A 26,207-nucleotide genomic window follows, 5' to 3' on the forward strand; every position below is an offset into this window, starting at 1 on the left:
TGGCTTAATATTTCCGACTCAATTCCTCCAGTCCCTGCCGAACAGGTTAGTGACATTTTTCATAAATACAAATATTTAAATGAATCCTCCTTCCTGCTCTCTGAACTCTTTCCCTAAGGACTTCAGTCTTAAACCTGCCTGACATCTCCTTCTGCTAAAAACTGTGTGTGATCTCTGCTGAAGTCTTAGTCACGTTTTCAGCAAAACTGACGAATATTTATGGTGTGCTTGAGATTTCAATGCGTGTGCTTGACAGCTGAAGATTTACAATAAAACTCGCAGAGGAGGTTCACTGATTTTTCCTTGGAAGTTTGGCTGATGAATTGTGATAGCTTCCAATAATAGGGAAGGGTTTTATTTTTAAGAATGCTGCCGGGAGCAAGCTTCAGGGTTTCCTCTACACTCGCTTCGGTTCCAGGTGTATGTATAACTGGGAGCTTGCATTTTAGCTCTACAGAGCGGCACAGACTGTCCAAGGGTAAAGCCACCGGTTCAACGGATTGTAACTAAAATGAAAACAAGTTCGCTTCTGTGATGTTCTTTCTCTAACTAATTTGCCACGACTAATGACTTGCTTTTGTACTGGATTCTATTTTTATCGTAATTTCAAAGAGCCATCCTGACATGATTCTTTTTTTGTTATGTGTCTATTATTTATTTCGCATTTGGATGGTCAGTGGACAAGAGTCTTATACTGCCCGCGACTCTGGTCAGCACTTCAAAATGATGGACTGGCTCCATACTTTAGAGAAGGGGATGCGTGTGCACGCTTAGCTGTGTCCAGTTCTTTGCGACCCCATGGACTGCAGCTCTCCAGGCGCCTCTGTCCATGGAATTTTCCAGGCAAGAATACTGGAATGGGTTGCCATTTTCTCCTCCAGGGGATCTTCCCAACGCAGGGGTCGAACCCGAGTCTGCGGCGTCTCTTGCATTGGCAGGTGGACCCTTTACCACTGAGCCGCCCTTCGAGGAGGGGACAGCAAACTCTAAATCCTCCTGCCTGTAGGACCACCTGTGCTTTAACTGGCTTTTATTGGATCTTGAATGAAAGCTGTTGTGATAATGAGATAGCCTGGTCTCACAGAGGATGGATGTCTGTTCTAGAGACCCACCAGGCATCTTTAGAGTGAGGTGCTGGTTTTCAGGGTTCTAGTAGCTGGAGCGGAGATGCCTTTCCTTACTGGTTGTTTGCTCATTGATTCTATATAATTTCCTGACAATTTAAGTGATTCATTACACTTCCAAACTGCTTCTCATTGGGGAATCTAATTTGTCCACAAAGTATTGAACTGAAGAGGCCCTGCCAGCATCCAGGGCACTTCAGCCTAACTCAGAACTGTTGCTGCTGTTATGTGAATGCTCTATGACGTTTGTGATGTGTCTTGGGATTTGCCACCAAATGCACCTGGTGTTCTGTTTACTCTGGCAAGCTGGGGATTTTTTTCTTTTTCTTTTTAAAATTCCAGGATGAATTATTCATCATTACTTAGAATTTGGGTCTCTTTCATCTTCGCACTTGTATGGCACCAAGGTGAGTACTACAAAATTCCATAAAGCTCGTGATTAGCACTCTCTTGAATTTATAAAGAGACGCTTTTGTTGGAGCCATAATTGTCAGGGCAGGTGTACATGTGTCTACTGTTACAACAAGAAAAATGTAAACTAAATTCTCTTGTCAAGGGCAAAATATATTAACTTTGAATGATGTTCACTTACATCCCTACTTTTTCTTATTTTACTTGGAACACAATTTGCTTATACCAGGTTGCCCCATGTAAATGGAGTTGGTCTTTAAGATAATGCAAATTATTTTCATTAAAAGTATATAGGGTTGGTGCATGTGCAACCTGTCCCTGATGACTGATTCCAAGGAAGGCATTGAACTGGTGGCACAAACTTTAAAAAAAAAAAAAAAACACTTATTTAAGCCAAAATCAGAAAAGTTCAATGACATTAATGTCAGTGACTTGAGTCTCAGTGACCATTTACCATGGCCAAAAATCTAAAACTGCAAGTGAAATAAGAAAATTATTCCCCTCCGTGATTTCTCTTTTTTCTCTATGTAGCATTGCCTGGAGTAGGTAAAAGCTTGCATGGATTTCTTTCTACAGTTTTTGAATTTTAAACAAGAAACGTAGGAAAGTTTATATTGATTTGAAATGTTCCTGACTAAAATTCTAGAGCGTCTGTCTTGGTTTTGTTTGTTTAGTTGAACGGACACATGACCACAAGTCTGAGGGAACAGGTGTATGAGGCGTGTGGAGCCCTACCATTTTTCTAGGGTTGGATAAACTTAAGCAGCTATATCGGGCAGGCCATGGTGTGAAACCCCACAATAATGAGTCCCTCTGCCCCTCACCCACTACTGCACTAAGAAAGTATGTCTTATTTGTTGGGGGAAAAAATCTCCTGGAAACATAGTTATGTTTACTGTAAATTCCCTGCTTAAGATCAGCACAAATAAGGAGTTTTCTTTTATTAACTCTGATGCTATCAATAAGCCATGCTGTTAACAAGTCATATTTTTATAATGGTAATGACTTTAAAGTGGAAATTACTGTAGTTTAAACCTACTCTCTTTTATCTTTTATTAAACATCTTTTTTTTTCATTCAACAAGTATTTGCTACGTACTTGCAATATTAGATATCCTGAATCTTTGTATTCTTATATTGAAAAATGTTAATTGTCCATTCTTTTCCTGTCTAAAATCATGAACTATTTAGGATCACTCATGAAGAAAGGACTCTTGCAAATTTGCATTGCCTTTGGAGCAGAGAGAGAAGTTAGAGACAGTCTCTCTGACCATAGTTTTCCGTCTCCTCCAAGAGGGATGAGGAGTTTCCATTTCCTTGGCAGCTCAGCCAGTGCTGCCCTGAATACAAATTACTCTTTCCATTCAAATGATTGCAATTCAGTGTGAATCAGGCCTTTATTTACACTTGGGTGTCACTCCTAAAAAGTTCCCCATGAAGGATAAATCCATAGCAAGATTTGATTTATTATTATTATTAATTTGAGAAAGCTCATTACCCTTCAAATTTAATAAGTACCTATATAGAATTCTATGATAAGGATCACAAAGAAATTTTTAAAAAATTCCTCCCTTCTAAGAATTTGGAGTTTGTTACGTCTATGTAATTATGACTGTTAGAAAAGAATCCTTTCTTGTCTACTGATTGTGACACTAAATAAAGCACGTGGGCTGAGAGCTCCTGTGATGAAATTAATTATAGCACCTCTGAAAGCTCCTTCCTTTGGCTGGCTTTGCAGCGACTTCTGCAGGCTGGTGTTCACTAAAGACCAGACTCCTTTCCCCGCTTTCCTCTTATATTAATCCTTGGCAACAGAGGTGCTCTTCCTCCAGGCAGACGTCCTGGAATTCCCTTCTTCAGGAGGAGAAAAGCTGGGGCCTGGCCTTGCTGAGTGGCTTTCTGGTCACTCTGTCTCTCTCTTCCGTGAACTGCTGTCTGCCCACGAAAAGACTCCCAGAGGAGCAGGGCAACCATTGGCCATTTGCTCTTTAGCCTATCGACTCTATCAACACAGAGCAGAGACTTTTCCAAGGAGGGCCCCCCTCCACCCAACCTGAGGATGGGTGTCAGCCTCTGGATTGTGGCAATCAGGTACCCCATGAACTGTCAGCAGAAACCCCAAATGGATGCACTGCTGTCCCTGGAAACTAACACACAGTTTTAGAACATGGAGGAAAAGATGGTATCCTATTGCTCTATTTCCATCCAGGCAGAGAAAAAGTATTAGTGGAATGTAATTAATTAATGTAATGTAATCCCAAATGTAGATTAGTTCATACAAGCCATCGGACCTGATCGTTGGTAATGAAGACTCTAGAGAAGCTGTCTCATTTCAATGAACTGGGCCACCCTTTGCAAGAGTTTGGATGAGAAATTTGAGAAATAAGCCAAGTTGCCAGGAGAGGTGGTGACAGGGTTGCAGGAGGTGAGGTGTATGTGTCTGCGTGATGACTCTCACCTTTGACCAGGGTGATAAGTCAGATTCCCCAGCCTCCTCTCCAAAGAACTCACAGAAGCCCAACCTCCTGTGCCCCAGAGTATCCTGTGTCTGGCTTTGTAAACAGGAGCCGGGCAGGGAGCCTTCTCACGGGGCTGGAGCTCAATCAAGGTCATTCACGGGCCACTTACTACAAACCCTCTCCTCCCACCCTTGTCCCAGATCCAACTATTGTCTGTTTCCTCTGGGATCTGCTATCTTCTCCTATTGTGCAGTGGGAAGAAGGGGACTCCTTTCAGGAAAAGTCTTGATAGTAGAATTCTTGAGCTAGGAGAGAATTTCAGAGCCACCGGCCACATTCTCTGTACTCTGCCTTCTGATCAAGGATCAAGCTGGCTAAGCCCCGCCAGACCCAGGGGCCCCTCTCAGTGCTCTGAGAGCTCCAGGCAGGGTCAATTTCACAACCTTCCAGCCAATGATAACCATTGCTGTCTCCTAAATGTATGAAAATATAGAGTGAAGCAGGAAGTGATTTCTCTTAAGGAGAAACATCATCACTTCCATGCTCCTCTTTCCGGAGGCAGAAGATCACGCACTGTGTCCAGCTGAGGTTTAGGATAAATAAAAAGCCCACCTGATGTCTGTGCCATTTGTAACTTACTGGAAGAAGGTGGCTCTAGTGGATGGGAAGGAAGCAGCTTGCCTAGTGGAGGAGAGATCTGCTGTCTACCTAACCACCCTCTCTCTTGACAGTTCAGCCCAGGGAACTCATGTATCCATTTTGGCAGAATGACACCAAGACCCCTAAAGTGGACGATGGAAGCTCATCTGAGATTAAGCTAGCCATTCCTGTCTTCTTCTTCGGTGTTCCTTACCGTACTGTCTATGTAAGTGAGAAACAACTTGGCTGTTCCTCTACGGCTCTCCCCACCTTGTTTGTCATTAAGGAAAAGTATTTTAAATACCTTTTTCCAGGGCTCTGGGAATGGAGGATTTATTGGCAGCCCAGATGACGAGTTCTGAGATTTCATGAGCTGATAGCTTTTATGATTAAGGAAGTCAAAGGTATATTTAATGGCTAATGTTCATAGTAGAGGAGTATACAGGGCAATAAATTGCTTTTGTGGGTGATTAAACACCGAAGAGAAGCAGAGGCCCCAATGCCAGGAACATTATTTCTGCCACTAGACAAGATAAAAAGATACAGTGAACCACCAATAGGAATAATCTCATTTTTCTTTCCTTCTGGGGGTGTGAAGAGTTTAGGCATCTGCTCTTCTTAGACTTCCTACCAATTTGGAGCAGAGTCAGAGCAGAGAAGAGGGGTAATCAACTATTATTTACACGTTGTTTGCAGAATCAGCCACCCTCGAAGGGTCTGAGATCCGCCATAGGGTCTCATTGTCAAAACTGCATAAAGAAATGGTATCATTTGCTGTCAGAGCTCTTCTGGACCTGTGTTCTCAGGTTATTTTTTTTATTTTTTACCATTGGAATTGCTGCTAGTGAGACTACTGCACATTGACGAAAAGGTTCAGAGCAATCAAACCTGTCTTTATCTTTGGCCTTAAAGAATTGAATGAAGAAAATGAAGATTATATTACATTCCAATTTTTCCTATGTTCTGTCCACTCCAGTACTCTTGCCTGGAGAATCCCATGGATGGAGGAGCCTGGTGGGCTGCAGTCCATGGGGTCGCAAAGAGTCAGACACGACTGAGCGACTTCACGTTCCCTTTTCCCTTTCATGCATTGGAGGAGGAAATGGCAACCCACTCCAGTGTTCTTGCCTGGAGAATCCCAGGGACGGGGGAGCCTGGTGGGCTGCCATCTATGGGGTCGCACAGAGTCGGACACGACTGACACGAGTTAGCAGCAGCAGCAGCAGCCCCGGAGGAAGAAATCAAACTCTGAACACCTCTATCTCTGGTCACCTCTATGTCTGGGACCTCTGTCTTCTCTGCTTTTTATTGATAGCTCAGAGCTGAGTCCCACCAGAAAACAGTTTCCTCTTCCATTACATCACCCATGGTGCTTGAACTTACAGCTCTAGCACCACCTGGGCACTTGCTAGAAATGTCACTTATCAGGCCCCACCCCAGACCTATGGAATCTGGGAGGCGGGCAGCAATCTGTTTTAACTAGCCCTCCAGGGGATTCTGATGCCCACAAAAGTTTGAGAACCACTGCCTTTAACTATAGAAGATAATCAGAACACATCTGAGTCATCAGAAACTTCCTCTCCTAGTTTGTGTGTTTTAATTACACCATTATTTCCTAGAAAACACATTCCTCTGGCATCTTGAAATGCCCTTTATGCTCTACTTACAGTATAGCCTCCTTGGTCTGTAACAGGTGATGGTAAGTTTCTGAATATATTGACCTCATTTTGGAGATGAGAGTATTCTCAGGGCTTCCATTCTGGAAGCCTTGGTCTCCTAGACCTCTAGCCAAAACACGTGTATTTAGTTAAGCTCCTCTTTCTCCTTCACTGTATTGGGTGACATGGATTCTGAAAAATTCTTGCTTTTGCAGAAGGAGGGCAGACTTATTTGAGGGCAAATTGTTCCCTGAGTTTCCAGAGTCATATAGTCTTGCTCAAGATTCTAGGTTGTTTGCTGACTTGCAGACAGTAGACTCTCAATGTCTTTGTACTTAGGTCTCCAGCTTCCTTTTCAAACCACACACCCTTGCTTCCAAAATAGGGTGATGTGCCCATGGCTCAGATACTGATAACTAACCTCTGGGATCTGGATCACCATTAATGTCCATAATATTTCTAATTAATATGAAACTAACAATAGAATATTTCTGTATTGAGGAAATGGAAGGATTCCCATCACTGACATTCCTGCTGTTGAAACGGTACAAGCCCTAGAGTTAAATGAGCTTCATGGGCCAACTTATTGAGCTGCAGACACAGACAGAGGCAAATTTTTTACAGATCCTGCTTATGAGTATGCATATTGGCTTGTTACTTGCATAAGGTTGAGTAATTTAGTAAGCTTACTAAGCCATTTACAAATCATGAAGAAATCATTGTAAGATAAGTCATTTACATATTTAGTGTAAAGCTTTTATGTCTCCATTTTGTGCAGAGATTACACAAAGAAGTCCCCAGACTACAAGAGCTATAATGGAATTGGGCTCATCTGTAGATTATTACCTTGTCCCTTTTCTGGGTACAGAGTGGTTGTGACATCAGTAGAAATCCTTTAAATGTCTCAGAGTGGGATGTGGTTCATCTGAGATCTGAGTTTGATGATGGAGTATTTGATCTATCTTTTACTGACACTCCTCTCTCATCATATGATAGGAATCAAGGTCTAATACAGAGTTCCTTAATTTTTTAATTTAACTTTTTGCTTCCACGTTGGTTTTTTTCTGTCTATTTTGCATCTGTAACTCTAGACCTTCTTTATTGTCCACATAAGCCACTGCCTAACTCAACACATACACACACACACACACACACACACACACACACACACACACACATAATCCAGTAGCGTTTGATAAGTGCAAACAAAGACAGGATAGAGAACATGGAAATGAGGCTGATTATTTAAGAAATGAAGCTGACTACAAATTGAAAGTGAAAGGAAACTGATGAGTTTGTCTGGAAGCAAACGAACCTCCTAGTTGAGCAATGGAAGCTGCTGTCTGGAGGTTCTAATTCAGTGGTTTAAAAGTTGTTTCCATTCATATGATTAGGTGAACGTCTGTTTTGGTTTATGACTCTGAAATTGTCAGTCTCAGATCCACTGTGCAAAACCTCTCCTATCTTTGTAGGTCAATAACAACGGAGTTGTTTCCTTCAACGTGCTCGTGAGCCAGTTCACACCTGAATCTTTTCCCCTGACGGATGGGAGGGCCTTCATTGCTCCATTTTGGGCAGATGTGCACAATGGGATTCGAGGCGAAATCTATTACAGAGAGACCATGGACCCTGTCATCTTGAAAAGAGCCACCAAGGACATCAGGAAGTACTTCAAAGACATGGCAACCTTCTCTGCCACTTGGGTTTTCATTGTGACCTGGGAGGAAGTCACATTTTACGGAGGGAGCAGCACCACGCCTGTAATCATTCATGTTTCCCATTTTCCACCTCATATCCTGAGATCCAATTCTTACCCGTCTTCACTACTCTGAAGGAGCCTAATTGTTAGAGCTGGAGAATGTCGGTTTCCTTGAGTTAACTGAGGAGTCTTGCCAACTCACTTTTTAGGAAACCGAGGGAGCTATCACACCTAACCAGTCTGGTCAGCTATAATAGTAGTTCAGAAGCTGTGTCATCTCTGTCGAGAATCATCACGAATGTCTAAAAAGAAGCCCTCCTCACTTTTCTTGCAGTGTGTAGCATTTCTGTTTTGCAGGAGAGTGATTGAGCCACTGAGACCCCTGATGATTAGGGAACAATTAGGAAACCAAAGGTCCCTTTCTCTTACCAGAGGCACAAAAGCCTCTCTCCATCAGCTAATTTCCTTTTTTTACCTTTTTTTTCGCAAAACCTGATAGGAAAAGGAAAATGGGGTGCCAGTTTTGGGCCAAATGATCTGGCTCATTTTATTATGTTATGACCTTTTTTTAAAAAAAAATTGTGACCTGGGCTAGAATTATTCATCTCTGATGCTAATTGGAGTGGGCAGTTAAAGTGTTTTCATGGATAAAGTTTCAACATCTGCTCAGAAATCCCAAATGAGCAATCAAATAAAAGTCAAATAAGAAAGATGATCACTGGCTTTATTATAGAGATAATCAACTTTCTATATAAAAGGACAGAACAGGGTTTTCAGGAAAGCTTGCCATTTGTTTGGGTGACTTTGGCAATGGAGATCTTTGAAGTAGCAGATGGGTCTTCGATGTATAATTTCCAGTAAGCAAAGATACTCAAAAATCTGCCCTTCGCTTTCTTAGGATTGTTTCCAGTTCCATCTGTTTTCCCATTTCCTTGGCGATGAGTCAGTTGTTTAAGGGTGGAAAAGAAACTACTGAGTTGAGGGGGGTGGAGACAGAGAGAGAGAGAGAGAGAGAGAGAGAGAGAGAGAGAGGTGAAAAAGGGCTGTGTCTGCAGTTTGTAGCTGCCAGGCAGTAAGCACCCTGTCTCTTTGCACCTCCTGACCGGAGCATCGAGACGCACTGTATCACTAAGATATCCTGGACCACAGAAAGAAACAAGTTTAAACAAGGGATGCATTGGCTAGAAATAACCTCTAAAGAAGCATACATTTCCCTCTGTCATGTTATGGATTGCTAACAACTCCTCGGGTGATGTTTTATGTCCTCAAGTCTCACACCTTACAGTGTTAGAATGCAGGATGCCAGCGATCAATAAATTTTAGTGTCAGTGGGAGAAAAAAAAGAGAAAAAAAATGCCCATCAAATGCTGACCACCTTTAAAAAAAAAAAAAAACTTCCATTGGCAGTAAAAATGGCAAGATAATTTAGATACTTTCTGGTTTGTACTTTGGAGTAAATTTCTAGACTAGGTGAGGACTCTTTCCATGAGGATGAATGAGGGAACATCTAAGTGCTTTGAGCTCCTGGGAGAGAAAGATGATAAAAATCCTCCAGAGCTGCAGGTGTGTCTATCCATCCTTGTCTTTGAAATCTGCCCCCTCTCCTGTTTATCCTTATCCCAAGCCTCCGCTTCTTTAGAATAACACATATCAACAGGCCAATGAAACATAGGTCATGAGAGATCTTTTAGAAGTCCAATAGAAAGTCAAGGGGATGGGAACCTGTTTACTTTAAGGAAGGAAAACTAATATTTATTGAGGCTGACCATGAAACCTGAGCTGTATTAGACTATGTCTGCAAATCATTTAGCCCTGTCTCTGCAAATCATTGAGCCGTGGAAGCTCGCCTTCCACTTTAAAGGTGAGGGAACAGGCCCAGAGAGGTTAAGTAACTTCCCCGAGGGTCAAGAAAAGGGACTTGAACCTTACACGAGGCAGAGCAGGATGGAAACCAAGTCTGCTGTCTCTGAACCCTAACCTTTTTCCTCTGTTGCCCCCGCTAAGTAGCATTAAAAGTCCTCTGAAGTATCATAGGGCTTCCCTGGTGACTCAGTGGTAAAGCGTCTGCCTGCCAATGCAGGAGATGCAGGTTCAGTCCCTGGGTCAGGAAGATCCCCTGGAGGAGGAAATGTCAACCTACTCTAGCATTCTTGCTGGGAAAATCCCATGGACAGAGGAGCCTGGTGGGCTACAGTCCATGGGGGGTCACAAAGAGTCGGACACGACTGAGTGACTTAGCACGGGCACGAAAAAGCACAAAAGGGCTTTTCAAGAATTGAAAACATGGTTTTACAAAAACAAATCCAGAGGACTCTTAAACTCAGGTTGTAGAATTACCTATGTGTGTGTGTTGAGGGGAGGGGTATGTGTGAGAGTAAGTGAGAAGTTGCCTGAGGGTGAGCCAGCTTCTGGAACGTTCTTAAGGATGATTAGTTGGTTATGAGCTGACTTCTGGGGTCAGACATGCGTTGCTTTCAAGACCTGCTTGGATCAAAGATATTTCCGAATTCATTTCAAAAGGAACTCACATCCTGAAGGAGCATCCTGGTCTGAAGGAGGGTTTAGCTTTGGTCCTTGCATGACCTTGATTTTATGCCTGTCTCTTGAACCTGACCCCACAGGTCAGGCTGTGAGGCTGACTGCTTGGTCCCCTCTGTGTCCCACTTTGCTCTTTTGTTGTGCGAGGCCAGAGAAGGAGGCATATACCTGGGCCGCTCTATCGTAAACGCCATCGGCCGTGGCAAGTGCAGAGCTTGAGGAGAAAGTTCTTGGTTACAAAAAGGGCTTTTCTTTACTTGCACCTCCTCTCCCTCCCTGGGACTGTCTAGGATGGGAGATTTGGGGCTTCCAAGATCCTCTAGCCCAGTTTGATTACACAGGATAAGGATGTGGGTGTTCCTCTGCGTCTGACAGAATGTTAACCAGGATGGTATCAGGCAGCTGGGAAAATGCTGGGTTTGAACAGGAAAGGTCAAAGCAGTCTCTCCTTTTAACTCTAGTTTTACTTGAATTTCCTGAAAACACACATCAAGGGGTATGGATTAGCAAAGGAAAAGAGTAAAGGACAGAGGCTGCTATAGCTTCTTTCTGGAAACTGTTTGCAGGGCTGGTTTGAATTTCTATAACATCTCTGTCCTTAAAAATTGAAAATTAAGATAGTGTGTAATGACAGTACACTCAGGGATCAGACTGGGAGCTCTGGCTCCAGTCCTATTTTTTGTTGGATCATTGTGGCATGTCCAGCAATCTGTTTCCTTTAGCCCTCAGTTTTCCTTCTTTAAAAAAATTTATTTTGGCTGCACTGGGTCTTCATTGCAGCATGCACAGGCTCAGTAATTGTAGCTCCAGGGCTTAGTTGCCCTGCGACATGTGGGATCTTAGATCCCGCCCGGGTCCTCTGCCTTGGAAAGTTGATTCTTAGCCACTGGACCACAAGGGAAGTCCCAGTCCTCAGTTTTCTTAGCTTCTGAGATGTGAATGGGCCAAAAAAAAAATTGCCCATCTTAACGTTGATTGAGGTACAGATGGGAGGGGAGCACGGAGAGAATTTTGCAGATATAAAGTGATGCATGAATGCTCCGTTAGAGGAGCAATTTCTCCCCACAATGGGCTTTTTTAAAAGCATGTTCCAAGCTTCACCTAAGAGAGGGGAAGACATCTCACCAAGGTTAGCCATGTTTTCTAGGAAGCCAGAGAGCAGGGCCCTCGCCACCACTGGAGTCACAGCAACGGGCATTTGCGTGCCCTGTTCCCCCTGCCCCCCCCCCCCCACCCCCTCCACACTTCTGGGAACAGGTGCTCACAGCCCTCTCCCCGACCTGACGGCTTCCTATAGTTTATTCTCATGCTGCCATCTATAGGCACTCAGGATTATCACACGCTGAGCCAGCCTTTGACTTTCCCTTCTGGTACCATTCAGAGATGTTATGAGGGACGCTGAGTCAGCCTGTAGGTAATTCTCAGGCAATTTCTCTTCTGGATGCACAACCACACATGACTTGCTTTTCCCACTGGAGGCGAGAACATATTCAGAGAGAAGGCAGAGCAAGAGGTGGCCTGGGAGCAGCTCTGGCAGCTTGGTGGTGGGGGGAGGGCAGGGTAGAGGAAGCTACTACTGGGGAGATGATGGGGAATGCGAGCCATGAGACCCCCGCACCCACGCATTCTCATCCTGTAGGTGAATACCTTCCAGGCAGTCCTGGTATCTGATGGCTCCTACACCTTCACGCTCTTCAATTATTACGAGATCAACTGGACCACTGGGACCGCGAGTGGTGGCGATCCCCTGACGGGCCTTGGGGGCGTGATGGCCCAGGTAGGTGGTGCTCCGGGTCATTCTCCTATGTGTTTCTGAAGCACTGCACTCTCTGCCTACACTCTCAGCATCCCCAGGGGGGATCTTGCTTTGAACTGGAGAAGCACATCTCGTCCAGCAAGTGGACCGAGGGACTAGTCTCACCTATCTTTGCTACCTTGATCCAGGTGTGCCATGAGCTAGTGGGCCTTTGTCACCTGGAACAGTGGCCCCAGAGGCTCCAGGAAAAATTAAAAGTTTGTCTCTTGATTTCAGGTTGTGCTGGGCTCTGAGAATAAGGCATTGGACAAGTAAACCAAATGGGAATGGTGTGTATGCTCAAAAGTCTGCTCTTTCTTTTGTGCTCTAGGCGGGATTTAATGGTGGAAACCTCACCAATTTCTTCAGCCTGCCGGGGTCAAGAACTCCTGATATTGTGAACATCCAAGAGACAACAAATGTCAATGTGCCAGGTCGCTGGGCATTTAAAGTTGACGGGAAGGAAATTGACCCAGCCAATGGCTGCACCTCTAGAGGTAAAGGCATTTCCTCTTCTCTGAGGCAGAGCAGGGTTTGTTTAGTTTAGACTGACAGGCAGGCTTTTAAGCCACTGGGGCGGACTCATTGCTGATGCCTTACTCTTTTGACACCGCTCGGCTGGATAATGGAGATCACGGTAATTTTAGCATGCACATTCATCACTCCAGGAGCTGAAGCCTGCATTGGCCATACTGTGATTTCTGAAGTCCTTGCCTGGGGTGTGAACACAGCTCCCCATTGGGGACTACTGCAAAGTGCATGAGGCTCTTGAATGATTTCTCAGCCAGAGGGACAGAAGGGAGCCCTCCTGTTGAACATTATTTTTGTTGTTGTCGTTGTTGCCATTTCCCCCTTTAAATTTTCTGTCTCGTTTTTACTCCTGCTCTGCCATCTGCACTTTGTAGATCCACGGGAGTGGGCGAACTTGAAGCATCGCCAAGTCTCTACGAAAGTAAATCAGTGCTTCCTAGTATGATTAGAAACAAAGGGGGAAAAATGTCATAGTCTTTAGGGTAGCTTCTCCTAAAATCCTCGAAGCAGTGGCAAAACATGCAGGATTTTAGGGAAAATCAAAGCTGGCTTTACATCTGTGTGAACAAGCTATAAGTGAACCTCGGTGGGTTTCCTTTACATTGGCATCCGAAGTTTGGAGCCTTCTCTGAAGTATCAAAACCTCTTTGGATGTGCAAAACAGCCCAGGACTCTCATAGGAACATCCTGGTTTACAGATTCCTGCTTCTTATATGTCTAAAAGTATTCAGAAAACAGGATTTCTGTTCATATTTCTGCTTCTAGAAGTGGAGGCTATAGCAACCAGAATTAGTAAATCAGCCATCCATCTCTCTACCCATCCACTCACCCACTCACCTATCCACCCAACTACCCATCCATCCATTCAGCCATCCAACCACTCAGTTCAGTTCAGTTCAGTTCTTTCGCTCAGTCATGTCTGATTCTTTTTGACCCCATGAATCGTAGCACGCCAGGCCTCCTTTCCATCACCAACTCCCAGAGTTCACTCAGACTCATGTCCATCGAGTCAGTGATGCCATCCAGCCATCTCATCCTCTGTCGTCCCCTTCTCCTCCTGCCCCCAATCCTTCCCAGCATCAGAGTCTTTTCCAATGAGTCAACTCTTCACATGAGGTGGCCAAAGTACTGAAGCTTCAGCTTTAGCATCATTCCTTCTAAAGAAATCCCAGGGTTGATCTTCAGAATGGATTGGTTGGATCTCCTTACAGTCAAAGGAACTCTCAAGAGTCTTCTTTGGCACTCAGCCTTCTTCACAGTCCAACTCTCACATCCATACATGACTACTGGAAAAACCATAGCCTTGACTAGATGGACCTTATTTGGCAAAGTAATGTCTCTGCTTTTGAATATGCTATCTAGGTTGGTCATAACTTTTCTTCCAAGGAGTAAGCGTCTTTTAATTTCATGGCTGCAATCACCATCTGCAGTGATTTTGGAGCCCCCCAAAAATAAAGTCTGACACAATTTTCCACTGTTTCCCCATCTATTTCCCAAGAGACCCCAGTTCAGTTCCTGGGTCGGGAAGATCCACTGGAAAAGGGATAGGCTACCCACTCCAGTGTTCTTGGGCTTCCCTGTAGCTCTGGTGATAAAGAATTCTCCTGCAATGCGGGAGACCTCGGTTCGATCCCTGGGTTGGTAGGTTCCCCTGGAGAAGGGAACAGCTACCCACTCCAGGATTCTGGCCTGGAGAATCCAGGAACTATATAGTCCGTGGGGTCGCAAAGAGTCAGACACGACTGAGTGATTTGCACTTGCACTCTCACCTTCTCCTGGCCTGGAACGCCCACACCCTCTGCCCCCCTCCCTTGTGCTGCAGTCACACTTATCAGACCTCTGCCTTTGCTCTGAGGGAAGGTGGTTGGCGAAGGTGGCCTGCCTTCCTTGCCTCTGTGGACGCTGTCAAGTCCTCCATGTTCTGAATAGCAAATAAATGCTTAGAGCTAAGCCAGTATTAAACTGGACAGAAAAGAACCTAGCTCCAAAGCTCACCAGGATTTCAAAGACTGCGATTTCCTCCCTTACACAGTGTAAACATGGCTTCATCTGAGGCCTGTGAAAGACACCAAGCCACTGTCCCATTCTCTCTCTCCCCTTTGTGGCCTGAGCTCTCCCCAGTGCCTCTCCCCAAAGCCTCTCCCCTTTGTCCAAGGGTCACCGAGCTGACTGGCTGTGGCCCTGCTATCTAAGGGCCGGGTGACAGCCTCTCCTTGGGTCCCAGGAGTGAAGTGTTGTGATAATGGAAAACTACAGACTCACAGAGCTGTGGGGTTGGCCAGATGCCAGCCATGCACAAAGTCTTCACTTTGACTTCATTCTTTCTCCCACTGAGTGATGGCTGTGGGTTTCATCTACAGGACAAATCCAATCTCCTTATACAGACGGCTGTGCATTTTAATGTGCCACTGGACATATATCAGTCTAATGAGGTGGGGATTTGGCCTGGGTGATAACAGAGGAAGTGTTGCATAGAGTGGGTTTATTATATCATCATTTTGCAAACAAAATTATCTCAGAAAGTCTACCTTTTGGGCCAAACCTCCTCTGTTCAAAGGCATTTCCCCCTCATTTATTGGAAGGCTGAGAAAGCAGAAACTGGAAATTATGCCGAGTGGAGGCTGTTACAATATATGCAGCCTGGGTTAGTGCCAAAGAACAGTGAGGTTGGAAGGGCCTGTTTTCAAGGCTGATGCATATGACCTACTGGGAGTGTGAATGCCTCTATTATGTCATTCGGGGGCCCTATTCAAAACAGGTATGAAACAGAACTGCCCGCTGAGACCTAATTGTTCCTGTTGGGCAGATACTGAAAGGACTGTCACCCGGGCAGCCCTGCCCTCTGCCTCGGCTCACCTGGCAGCCTTGTGCTCTTCATTAGGTATTTGGGGTTTTTTTTTTAATTAATTAATTTATCTATTTGTTTTGGACAGCGTCAGGTCTCAGTTGCAGATTGTGGAATCTTTCACTGCACTTTACAACCTTCTCTCTAGTTGAGCTGCACGGGCTCGGTTGCTCTGCAGCATGTGAGATCTTCGTTCACCAACCAGGGGTTGAACCCATGTCCCCTGCATTTGAAGATGGATTCTTAACCATTGACCCACCAGTGAAGTCCCTAGGTATTCAGTTTTATAAAAATTTGAAAAATCTTTTCCAACTACAGTTTCAAGCTATGGTTATTCCTGGCCTATGATATTGTTTACACTTAACACTGCATCTTTGATGTTTTCCTTTTCAAACATTCTCAGTGTACAGATGCTTCTACCTTATCAACCTGGGCCAGTTTTTCCTAGCGTCTCTGTTCCCCAGGAGGCAGAGATGAGAACATAGTCTTGTCCACTTTCTCCAGGGTGGAGCACTGAGACAGGAGGAAGTTAGGGCGGCGGTCTTGGCAGTGGGTGGCAGACTTGTGACTGCTGCTTGGTTCTCTTGAATCCGACCCCTGACCAAGGACTGGATCACAACCCCCAGCCCAGCTCCCATGCCCACTGAGGGTTGCTATGAAGAACTCGCAGATTTCAAGGGTTTGGGTGGGGGGAAATCATTCATTAAGGGAAATAGTTTTAAAGACTGATCACCTTCCAAATAAAGAGAAGTAAGTGTTTTAAAAATGAGCACTTCCCAGTTGTATCAGGACAGGAAGTATATGGAGACTCTCAGTACTTTGCACTCAATTTTTCTGTGAACTTAAAACTGCTCTAAAAATAAAGTTTATTAATTTTTTTAAAAAACTAGAAAAAAAAATTGACACATTGTTTAGAACCATTCCCCTCCCACCTCATTCTCCTCCTGACCCAGATTTTGTCAAGAAATTCTGTCCAGTGGATAAACAGTGAGTAGGGCTAGACTTAGACAGGGCGTAGGGAGGGTCAGGAAGATCTTCTAGAGAAGGAAATGGCAACCCACTTCAGTCTTGGAAATCCCATGGACAGAGGAGCCTGGTGGGCTACAGTCCATGGGTTGCAAAGAGAGGTGCACGACCTAGTATGGAGCAAAAAGCGGAGGGGAGACGGTAACTCATGTAGGTGTGAGTTCTGCTTAAGTAGTGTCTGCAGGATTCGTGAGCCCACGGTGGTGCCAAGTCAGAGGTCAGCCGTTTCCAACATCTTCCCAGGGAGTCTGGGATTTAATTTTGTGAGTCTGACTCCTGATTCTTTTCTGGCACCTACTTGTTACCAAAAGGTATGTATATGTGTGTCTGGCTGCTCACTGCTGGAAAGCCAATAGACAGGCCAGGTTGGTAGAAAGGAAAATTTGGTTTATTTCAGATGCCAGCAACTGGGGGGAGCGGGGAGGATGGTGGACATCTGTCCAAAGGCTGATACCCCACCTCCCTGCTGCCGACAAGCAGGGGGTGAGAGCTCTTAATGACAGAGTTGGTCGTGGGTGGGGAGGGGAGGGGCGGTTACATGTAGAAACAGCACAGTCATCCTAACAGTCATCTTCAGATTTGTCATCAGTGGTCTGACCAGCATCATCTTGATTGTTTTAGGTACGGTAAATCTTCAGCTCCAGAGTCCATTTGTCCCCATGTCTTTGTGGTCAGTTCTTGGAATTGTCGCAACTCATGTCCTGGTACAATCTGGTCATCCTGGAGTTAACTTTTCCACTTGCTGTTTTAGTATCTATAAGACGACTCACAGGATAGGACTCAGAATATTACCTATAGCCCTGGAGAAAGAACTAAAGGTCTCTGCTTATGCTTAATGACTACATTATTATTGCTTAGTATCCTTTGACCATTTTCCTTTGTTTCCAATTTCTCACTTCTCTGATTAAACTCATTCTTTGACTGCAGTTTTCCACAGGCAAAAGGCAGGCAGGAGACACGGTGGGCTGGGGGCAAGGATCACAGCGTTCTGCTCCGTTTCATACTGAGCCCCAGCAACTGCTGGTTGAATGAGTGGATGAGTGAATGAAAGAACACATCGGCAAATGAGCAAGAGTGTTGCCCAGTTACCTGAGGGGCCTTCTTTCTGAATACCCTTCCTCTTAATGTCAGTGGAGTGAAACAACGTGTCTTTCCTTGACTGGGAGTGTGCTCACCAGTGGAGGAGACAGTGTTGCCGAGAGCTTAGGCTGGACTCACACACATTTGGCTTGGAATCCCAGCTTCGCCACTGAGTTGCTAAGTGATTGCGATGAATCGTCTAACTAGTCTTCAGCCTCAGTTTCTTCACTTGACAACAGAAGGCAGCACTTGGTATCTAACAGGGGTTTCTGTTGTGGGTTAAATGGTATAAGGCAAGTAAAGCTTTTAGCCCGATGCCCGGCACAGAAGGCAGATGTTCAATAAATGTTAGCTCTGCTGTCCTTACTCCCCAGGACAGTTCCTTCGGCGAGGGGAGGTGTTCTGGGATGACCTGAACTGCACCATCAAGTGCCGCTGTCTGGATTTCAACAATGAGATCTACTGCCAGGATGCCTCCTGCAGCCCCTACGAGGTGTGCGAGCCCAAAGGCAGGTTCTTCTACTGCAGCCCGGTGGAGACCAGCACGTGTGTGGTGTTCGGGGAGCCGCACTACCACACATTCGATGGCTTCCTCTTCCACTTCCAAGGCTCCTGTGCCTACCTATTGGCCCGACAGTGTTTGCAGACTTCCAGCCTCCCCTTCTTCAGCGTGGAGGCCAAGAACGAGCACCGGGGGGGCTCTGCCGTCTCCTGGGTGAAGGAGCTCTCAGTGGAGGTGAATGGCTACAAGATTCTCATCCCCAAAGGAAGCTATGGAAAAGTTAAGGTGAGACCCTCTCCATCCTCCATGGGGAGGTGGGGAAGCTGGAGATGCTCCATCCTGGGGAAGACCTTCCCAGGTCTACTGGTTATGCTGTTGCTGTTGGTACCAAAGACTTGCATGGCTCTTCCCGCCTTGCAAATGCCTTGTGAAATTGTTCACGAGGCTAAAGTCTGTTTGTGCAAGAGCTAAGCTTTCTCTTTGACACATCTATCTGCTGGGTATCTTAATGTACATTTGGGTTCTTAGTTCCCTCATACACACACACACACACACACACACACACACACACACACACACACACACACGTACATCCAAGCTCAGAAGTAACTGGGAACAGAGGTAAATTTAGTTTCTTATAGACCTAGCTTGAAACAGTGGTGGCCACATGGCCATGCCATGGAGTCAATGTAAACACAACGTACAAACCCATAATTCACTAGTCTTTGATTAGTAATCCTCACCCCACCCACTCATTCTGTTTGCCAAAGAGCTGTGATTTCATTCTCAGAGAAACCCCTAAATTGATTGGTGTGTCCATAAGCACTGTCTGTCCAGGCAGCTAGAGTGGGCTGGGTGACTTCTTTAGTGAAACCTGGATGGAAAGTTACAGTAATTGCCCAAATGCTCCTTTAACACAACCCTCCCCCTACCATTCCTGCTTGGAATGCGAGAGAACACGGTTTGGTTCAGTTTGGTTCATTTAACCTATGCAAATGATTCTCGTCCCCATCCACCTGGATATCAGGACAGGGCACTGACAAAAGAGAGAGAACAAAAAGCCACTAGCAATTACTCAATTTGTGGAGGCCCCAGTTTTCATGATGTTAATGAAGACCCTGTGGCAGCCGTGCATTTATTCAAGCAGTAATAACCAGGACCACAAGGGGCTGATTGCTGCAACCCCGTGGAGTCCTTAATCCCCAAACACGGAGGTCATCACAGAGATTACAAACCAGAACAGATGCCAACACAGGGAGGTCTTTCTTTTTATTTTAAAATACATTTTGTAGTTTTAATTGGTGCAGTGTGGCCAACAAAAGGCAGGACCGAGGAACTGATTCCACTTTTTCTGGCTCTGCCCTTGCTAGGTCTGTGCGGCGTATCAGTGTCATAATTAGAAAAGTGGGCTATTACTGTGGTTGAAATGCCAATTTGCTTGTTATTTGGTTAGTCTCCCTAGAGACAGCTCTGTAAACCAAATCAAAGGCAAGAGTTCAGCTGCGGAAGTTTGGAGTTTTTCCCTTTTAAATTTCTCTTGTGCTGTCGAGCAGGACATTTGTCCTTGTGGATAGATGCTAACATTTCCAGCTAGAAAAATGCTCACTAGCTCTCCCCTACCCCCTTGTCTTGTGGGGATCATGTGTACAATATCTGTAGTTGAAAAAGAAAGCTTCATGCTTTATTCCTATTTTCCATTTTGATTAAAAATTCTTTTCCCCTCACAGTCAGACTCTTTTTTTTTTTTAGAAGGAAAGGGGCACCAGCAGTGTTTTCAGGCCCAGCAGCTCTGCTAATTTTGCGTGGCTCTCTTCCATCGTCCGAGCGGAGGGCACAGATTCCTCAATTTTCTGTAGCGACAGGGAGGTGTGGATGTGAATGTAAATGTTTCAGAAAGAAAAGGTTATGTGATTCCAACTGCAAGCGAACAATGGCTCCCTTTTCCTTTTGCCAAATGGCTTCCAAGTGTCTCTGAATACACCTGCTCTGCTGGGGGAGGGCGGCTCCGTGGATGGCAGAGCCCCCACCCAGGGTGATGTGGGGACAGGCGAGGAGGGGGTGTGAGGCAAGAAGGAGCCTGATTTGCCTGCGAGGCAGCCGACTTCCAGACATGCCAGGCTGGCAAACAGATCTTAGGAACAGATCGCCTTTCTCCATATGCTGGGGTTAGGAACTGGGTTCTGAATGTGCATTTTCCCCCTTTGAAATGTTCTTAAGTGACAAAATAAACAATTTAGGATTGTATATGTTAATAAGGGCAAACCCCCCTACACACACACACACACACAAAACCTAGCTAGCACCCATATATAGAAAATGTCTCCTTCTAGCTAATACTTACCAGTTTTCATCTTTTTCCCTCAGATAAAACTGAGTAGTTTAGGGTGCACCAGGGGAAAGAGGGCCAATGCCAAATAGCTCATGGTGACAAAAAGATCAGACTCTGAGATCAGATCTACTCAAGCCCTGTGCCACCACGCCAGCTGAGAGGCCTCCTTGAACCTCACTATGTCCATCTATAAAACGGGGTCATTGTGTTGTATCTGGAAGGCAGGGCTCTTGGCTATAGTTTGGACTTGACTCCCTCTATTCAGCCCCAGACAGAGGCAGCAGGGAACAGTGGAAAGTGGGAGCGTCCTGTCACCCGCAAATTATGCAAGCCTCGGACCTCAGTTTCTCCATCTGCAAAGTGGGGAGATTATAAAGACCTTATTAGATTTTTCTGAGGATGAAATAGGACAGCCACATGTGTGACAGCTGGTACAGAGCCTGGCACACAGTAGGCACTCAATACACACTTGTTCCCACACTGCCACCCACCAAAGTCTTTTCTCATTCTAAGACCTGTCCTTCTATGATGCTACTTCTCACTCCTCTTCTGGGAGAAATATGGTTGCGGGGAAGGGTTGCCTGGAACATAGGGAGAGGAAGAGACACAAACAGGGAGACTCATCAACATCGGCTCACCGGAAGCTGAGGACTGGGACACCAGGAATGAAATAAGAAGCCATGTGATGGTAAGAGTCCCCGGAGCTCCTACCCCAAGCTCTGTGGGGTACAAGCATAGGACTCTAACATGTGGTTGAAACTGAGACAAGTATGAGAGAGGAAGAGGGCACAGTGACCACTATGTCAGGAAAAATACCTTGGGCAACAATGATGGTCAGCACAGGGACACAGGCATTCTGAGTGGGATAAGATCAGCTGCAGAGAAACAAGGGGGGCAGTAGCAACATCCAGGCACAGTCCCCAGTCTGTGGCTTCTGCTCTGAGATGCAACAACTGTCCTTTTTTTTTAGCAGGAACTGAGTGAGAGGAGAGGAGGACATTCAGCAAGGGAGGTATTTGGCATTTACAATTATACCACCTTGGAGAAGATGTTCCTCCCTACATCTCAGCACAGAACAATATGCAATAATCACCCAGCACTCTTGCTGGGTGACCTCCCTTAGAGCGTGACTCTTCTCATCTTTGCAGGATGACTTGCTACCTAGGAGATAAGGATGAATCAGTCAACTCTAGGGGATTTTTTTCCTATTGCTAACTTTCATCGGATAGCTTTCATCTCAAGCCTGGTTTTTGTTTTTTGTGTTTTTTTTGGTCCCCTCCCCCCATTAAATCTTACTAATCTCTAAGGACAGAGAATTGCAATTGGCATTGGCATGGAAAACCTTGGGAGCAACACTCAGTCAGTTTGTCAGACTGTCAGAGTGTCTAGTCAGATTGTCTAGTCAGTCCTAGACAATCCAGAGAGCAGCAGCAATGGTGGCACTAAAGACCCTGATGTTTCCATGTGCTAGAAATCAGGACAGGTCAGGGCAGCCTGGACAAGCAGTTATAGTCAGCCCACCCAGGACTGCTCTAGGACTAACCATCTATCCCAGCCCTCAAAAAGTGATGTCCAGAGGTGCCAGGCAGGGCAAGTGTGAGAAAGAAGAAACACTCTACTGAAGGCTTATCAAGCCACTTACTCATGGGATTCACTCTTGATTCTTTGCCCATTTCCCCCCCCCCCTCCCCCCCCCCCCCCCGCCGCAAAAAGCCCCAGGCCCTGTGGAGTATCCTCTACCAGCTGGCCCTTCTCCACATCTGTGGGCAGGTCAGGCCTTGCCCTCCATTGCCCCTGGCCTCCAACACCAGTTACCTGCCTGATTTCTCTGTTTTTAATCTCCACGTGGGCTTCCCAGGTGGCTCAGTGGTAAAGAATCCACCTGCAAGAGACGTGGGTTCAATCCCTGGGTCGGGAAGATCCCCTGGAGAAGGAAATGGCAACCCACTCCAGTACTCTTGCCTGGAAAATCCCATGGACAGAGGAGCCTGGTGGGCTACAGTCCACAGGGTTGCAAAGAGTAGGACGCAACTGAGTGACTGAGCAAGCGTGCCATCTCTACCTACTTCAATACATCCTTCCCACTGGCCAGAAAGGACTTCCTCAAATGCAAGTCTGACCACATCATTCCCTTGCTTAAAACTTTTCAGAGCTCTTGCTATAGAAGAGAAATCCAAGTTATTTTTTGTTTTAGTGGGGTTTCATTTTGTCTTAAAAACAGACTTTTTTCTGAGACCTGTTCCCAACACAGAAGCCAAAGCAATTCTCCCAAAACGGAAGTCAGATCTTGTCCATCTTGTGCTCTGTGCGCCCTCTCGGCTTCCCTCAGAGTCACAGCCAAAGTCTTTACAATGGCCAACAAGGCCCTGCCTGTTCTGGCTGCCCTTATCTTTCTGACCTCACTGACCACTGCCCTCTCCTGGCTCTCTACTCCGGCCACATGGCCCGTGTGGCCCCAGTGTGCCCAGCACCCTCCACCCCAGGGCCTGGCTGTACTGTCTGCCCAAGCCACTCTCACCCCAGGTAATGGCATGGATTCCTCCTCATCTTAAAGGTCTCCTTCCCCGTGGGGCCTTCCCTGGCCCTATTTAAAATCGAAAACTCTCTAGCACTTTGGACCCACATTCCCAGCTTTATTTTCCTGCAGTACAGTTTCCTGGTGGTGTTACCTATTTTCCTTATTGGTTTTGTTTGTTGTTGGTCTCCTGAAGGGAAACAGATGTTCCAAGAAGCACATTTTTGTCCCCAACTCTTAGAACAGAGCTGGACACACAGAAAAGGCTACGTTGTTGACATCTGTTGAATGAACGGACCCTGCTTGTGTCTCTACCTTCCTCTCCAGCCACCCCTTCCCTCTGCAGTCCAGCAACACCCGGTGACTATCCTCATATTCATGTAGCCCTATCTAACCGTGCAACTTCATTCTCTTTTCCTGGTATTCTCTGACCCCTACTCTTCCTTCAGCCACTTCTGTTTATCTCTGAAGACTCAGGTCAGACTTGATTGCCCCTAAAAAGCTGATATGAATGCCCCCTCCCCAGGCTGGATCAGTGGTCAGGTACCCTTCTCCCACTGCATCACTGCATCACCTATGAATGCATATTTTAACTGGTACATTAAAATAATTGATATTTGTGTCTCTCTTCCTCAGACCAAGAATTTATCAGGGGCAGGGACAATTACTTTTTTTTAATTCTTTTTTCTCAACATCTAACATAGTGCTTGGTACCTAGTAGGTGTTCAAATTTGTTGTGTTGAATGATGACGTGACAAAGTCCTGGTATCAGGAAGTGGCAGGGTGAAATACTCAGAGAATAACACCAGGGCAGCCTCAAAGCTTGATGGTGTGGGATGGTTTGTAGTGACCCTGCCTGCTGGAAGGAGTGTCTGAGGGTGCCAAGGGCAGTGCAGGGATCATGGAAAGTGACTTGAGCTGAGACTTAAAGGATGGATTTAGAGGAGAAAAGAGGAAAAGCCAGGTAACTAGTCTTTAGAGAAAAGACTTGAAGCTGGGCTGAGAGCCAGGCTTCCCACGGGGTACAGTGGTGAAGAATCTGCCCAGCCATGCAGGAGATACGGGTTCAATCTCTGGGTCTGGAAGATCCCCTGGAAGAGGAAATGGCAACCCACTCCAGTATTCTTGCCTGGAAAATCCCATGGACAGAGGAGCCTGGTGGGCTACAGTCCACGGGGTTGCAAAGAGTTGGACATGACTGAGCATTCACACATGCCTTGAGAGCCAGGCAGGAAGTGTTGAGCACCACCTGGTCCTCAGTGGGGTCTAGAGTGGCACTAAGCAATGCATATCTGTCACAAGTCAAATGCCAGCCTGCTCTCAAGGGTCCCGGGGGCCTCCGCCTTCCTGGAAGGCAAGCCCTGCCCTCCAGTGCCTGAGCAGCTTGGGGGCCACAAACTCTGGGGCACTGAGTTGCTCCTCCTTTTCCTGACCTTGGCTGGACCCGCTACCCTGGCCTCTGCTCACCTGCCTTTTCACTATTGCTGTTGTTGGCAGGTTAATGACCTAGTGGCTTCTTTGCCCGTCACCTTAGAATTGGGGGCGGTGAAAATCTACCAGAGTGGCATGTCTACTGCCGTGGAGACGGATTTTGGGCTCTTAGTGACATTTGATGGCCAGCACTACGCCTCCATCTCCATCCCAGGCTCCTACATCAACTCCACGTGCGGACTCTGCGGGAACTACAACAAAAACCCTCTGGATGACTTCCTGCGCCCTGACGGCAGGCCGGCCATGTCAGTCCTGGACCTGGGAGAGAGCTGGCGGGTCTACCACGCAGAGTGGAAGTGCGACTCGGGCTGCGTGGACAACTGCACTCGGTGTGACGCGGCCACCGAGGCCCTCTACTTCGGTCCCGACTACTGTGGCTTCCTCAACAGGACGGATGGCCCCCTGTGGGAGTGTGGCACTGTTATGGACCCCACGGCCTTCGTGCACAGCTGCGTGTATGACTTGTGCAGTGTGAGGGACAATGGGACCCTCCTGTGTCAGGCCATCCAGGCCTATGCCCTTGTGTGCCAAGGCTTGGGCATTCCGATTGGAGACTGGCGCATCCAGACTGGGTGTGGTAAGCTGGCATCCCGTCCACACAGAAAGCCACTCGTGTGCAGGGGGGCTGGGAGAGGGTTTCCAGACTCCTCAGAGAGCTCCCTGTTAAGACACATTACCTGAGGGTCAGGGTGAGGTTCAAGTATCACAAATGATAAAGAATGAACTGTAAAAGGATCTTGACCTTTCTCCCCAGCCAAAATGGTGATCAGAAAACAAGAAACGACTAATAACCATCCGTGTCTGGAGACACGGAATATGTGGCCAGAGTAGGGCCATTAGTAGTAGTGGCCAAGCCAACATTGAGGGGGTGGTCCCAGCTGGAGGTGTCCAACTCGAGGCCATTGCGGAAATGCACATGCGGGCCTGGGGAATCAAGACCAGATTTTGGGAAAAGTATTCACCGTCCAGATATTTATATAGAACCCATGGCATTTTTGTCCTTGGCTCTGTCTTCTTCACTTGCAATCCCTCCTGCTTTGGAGCATTTCAGCTGGCCAGAGAAGGGGCAGTAGACAGGGCAGGTAGAAGCTTTCTAAAACACTGGGTGGTGAGGAAAAGCCCCGACAGTGTGGGAAACCCACCTGTCCCCTTGGAATTACACTTTTGGATTGAGTGTTTGGAACCATTTAGTTGTTTTGTGGTTTCCTCCTATGCAACTTTCTCTCCATAGCTACTCTTCCTAGTAATGTAAATGTTAAAAACCAGCAAACAAAAAAGCCAAATCACCTGTTAGAATTTTGTTTCTTTCCTGGTCTTTGGTTTTCTCCACAAGAGTAAACAGAAAATTATACCCCATGCATCTGAGAGTGCTATGGAGGTGAGATTTTTTAAGTTTCTTTCAGTTCCAAGGCCAGAGGGCAATTTTCTTTCCATCAGTTTAAGTTGGCTTCATAGAAATTAATATGCATCAGAATCAATTCTTTCAGAATTAATCAAGCTATCAAAAGACAATATATTTAAGTTTTGTTTTTTATTTTTTTGCTGTGGGGACTGGCCAGCCTCTAT

General features: G+C 46.1%; 1 protein-coding gene across 1 annotated transcript in view; it reads left to right on the forward strand.

Annotated features, from left to right (window-relative positions):
* The first annotated feature begins 1,467 nt into the window (after positions 1–1,467).
* Positions 1,468–26,207, forward strand: part of TECTA (tectorin alpha) — an 81,485-nt gene continuing 56,745 nt past the window's right edge. The window contains exons 1-7 of the mRNA XM_042232999.2: positions 1,468–1,531; positions 4,725–4,858; positions 7,763–8,050; positions 12,167–12,304; positions 12,654–12,819; positions 18,179–18,591; positions 24,648–25,218. Of these exons, the coding sequence (XP_042088933.2) occupies positions 1,468–1,531; positions 4,725–4,858; positions 7,763–8,050; positions 12,167–12,304; positions 12,654–12,819; positions 18,179–18,591; positions 24,648–25,218 (1,774 nt within the window). The remainder of the gene's footprint in view (positions 1,532–4,724; positions 4,859–7,762; positions 8,051–12,166; positions 12,305–12,653; positions 12,820–18,178; positions 18,592–24,647; positions 25,219–26,207) is intronic.

The sequence above is a fragment of the Ovis aries genome, chromosome 15 (genome assembly GCF_016772045.2).
Source record: "Ovis aries strain OAR_USU_Benz2616 breed Rambouillet chromosome 15, ARS-UI_Ramb_v3.0, whole genome shotgun sequence".
Taxonomy (NCBI): Eukaryota; Metazoa; Chordata; class Mammalia; order Artiodactyla; family Bovidae; genus Ovis; species Ovis aries.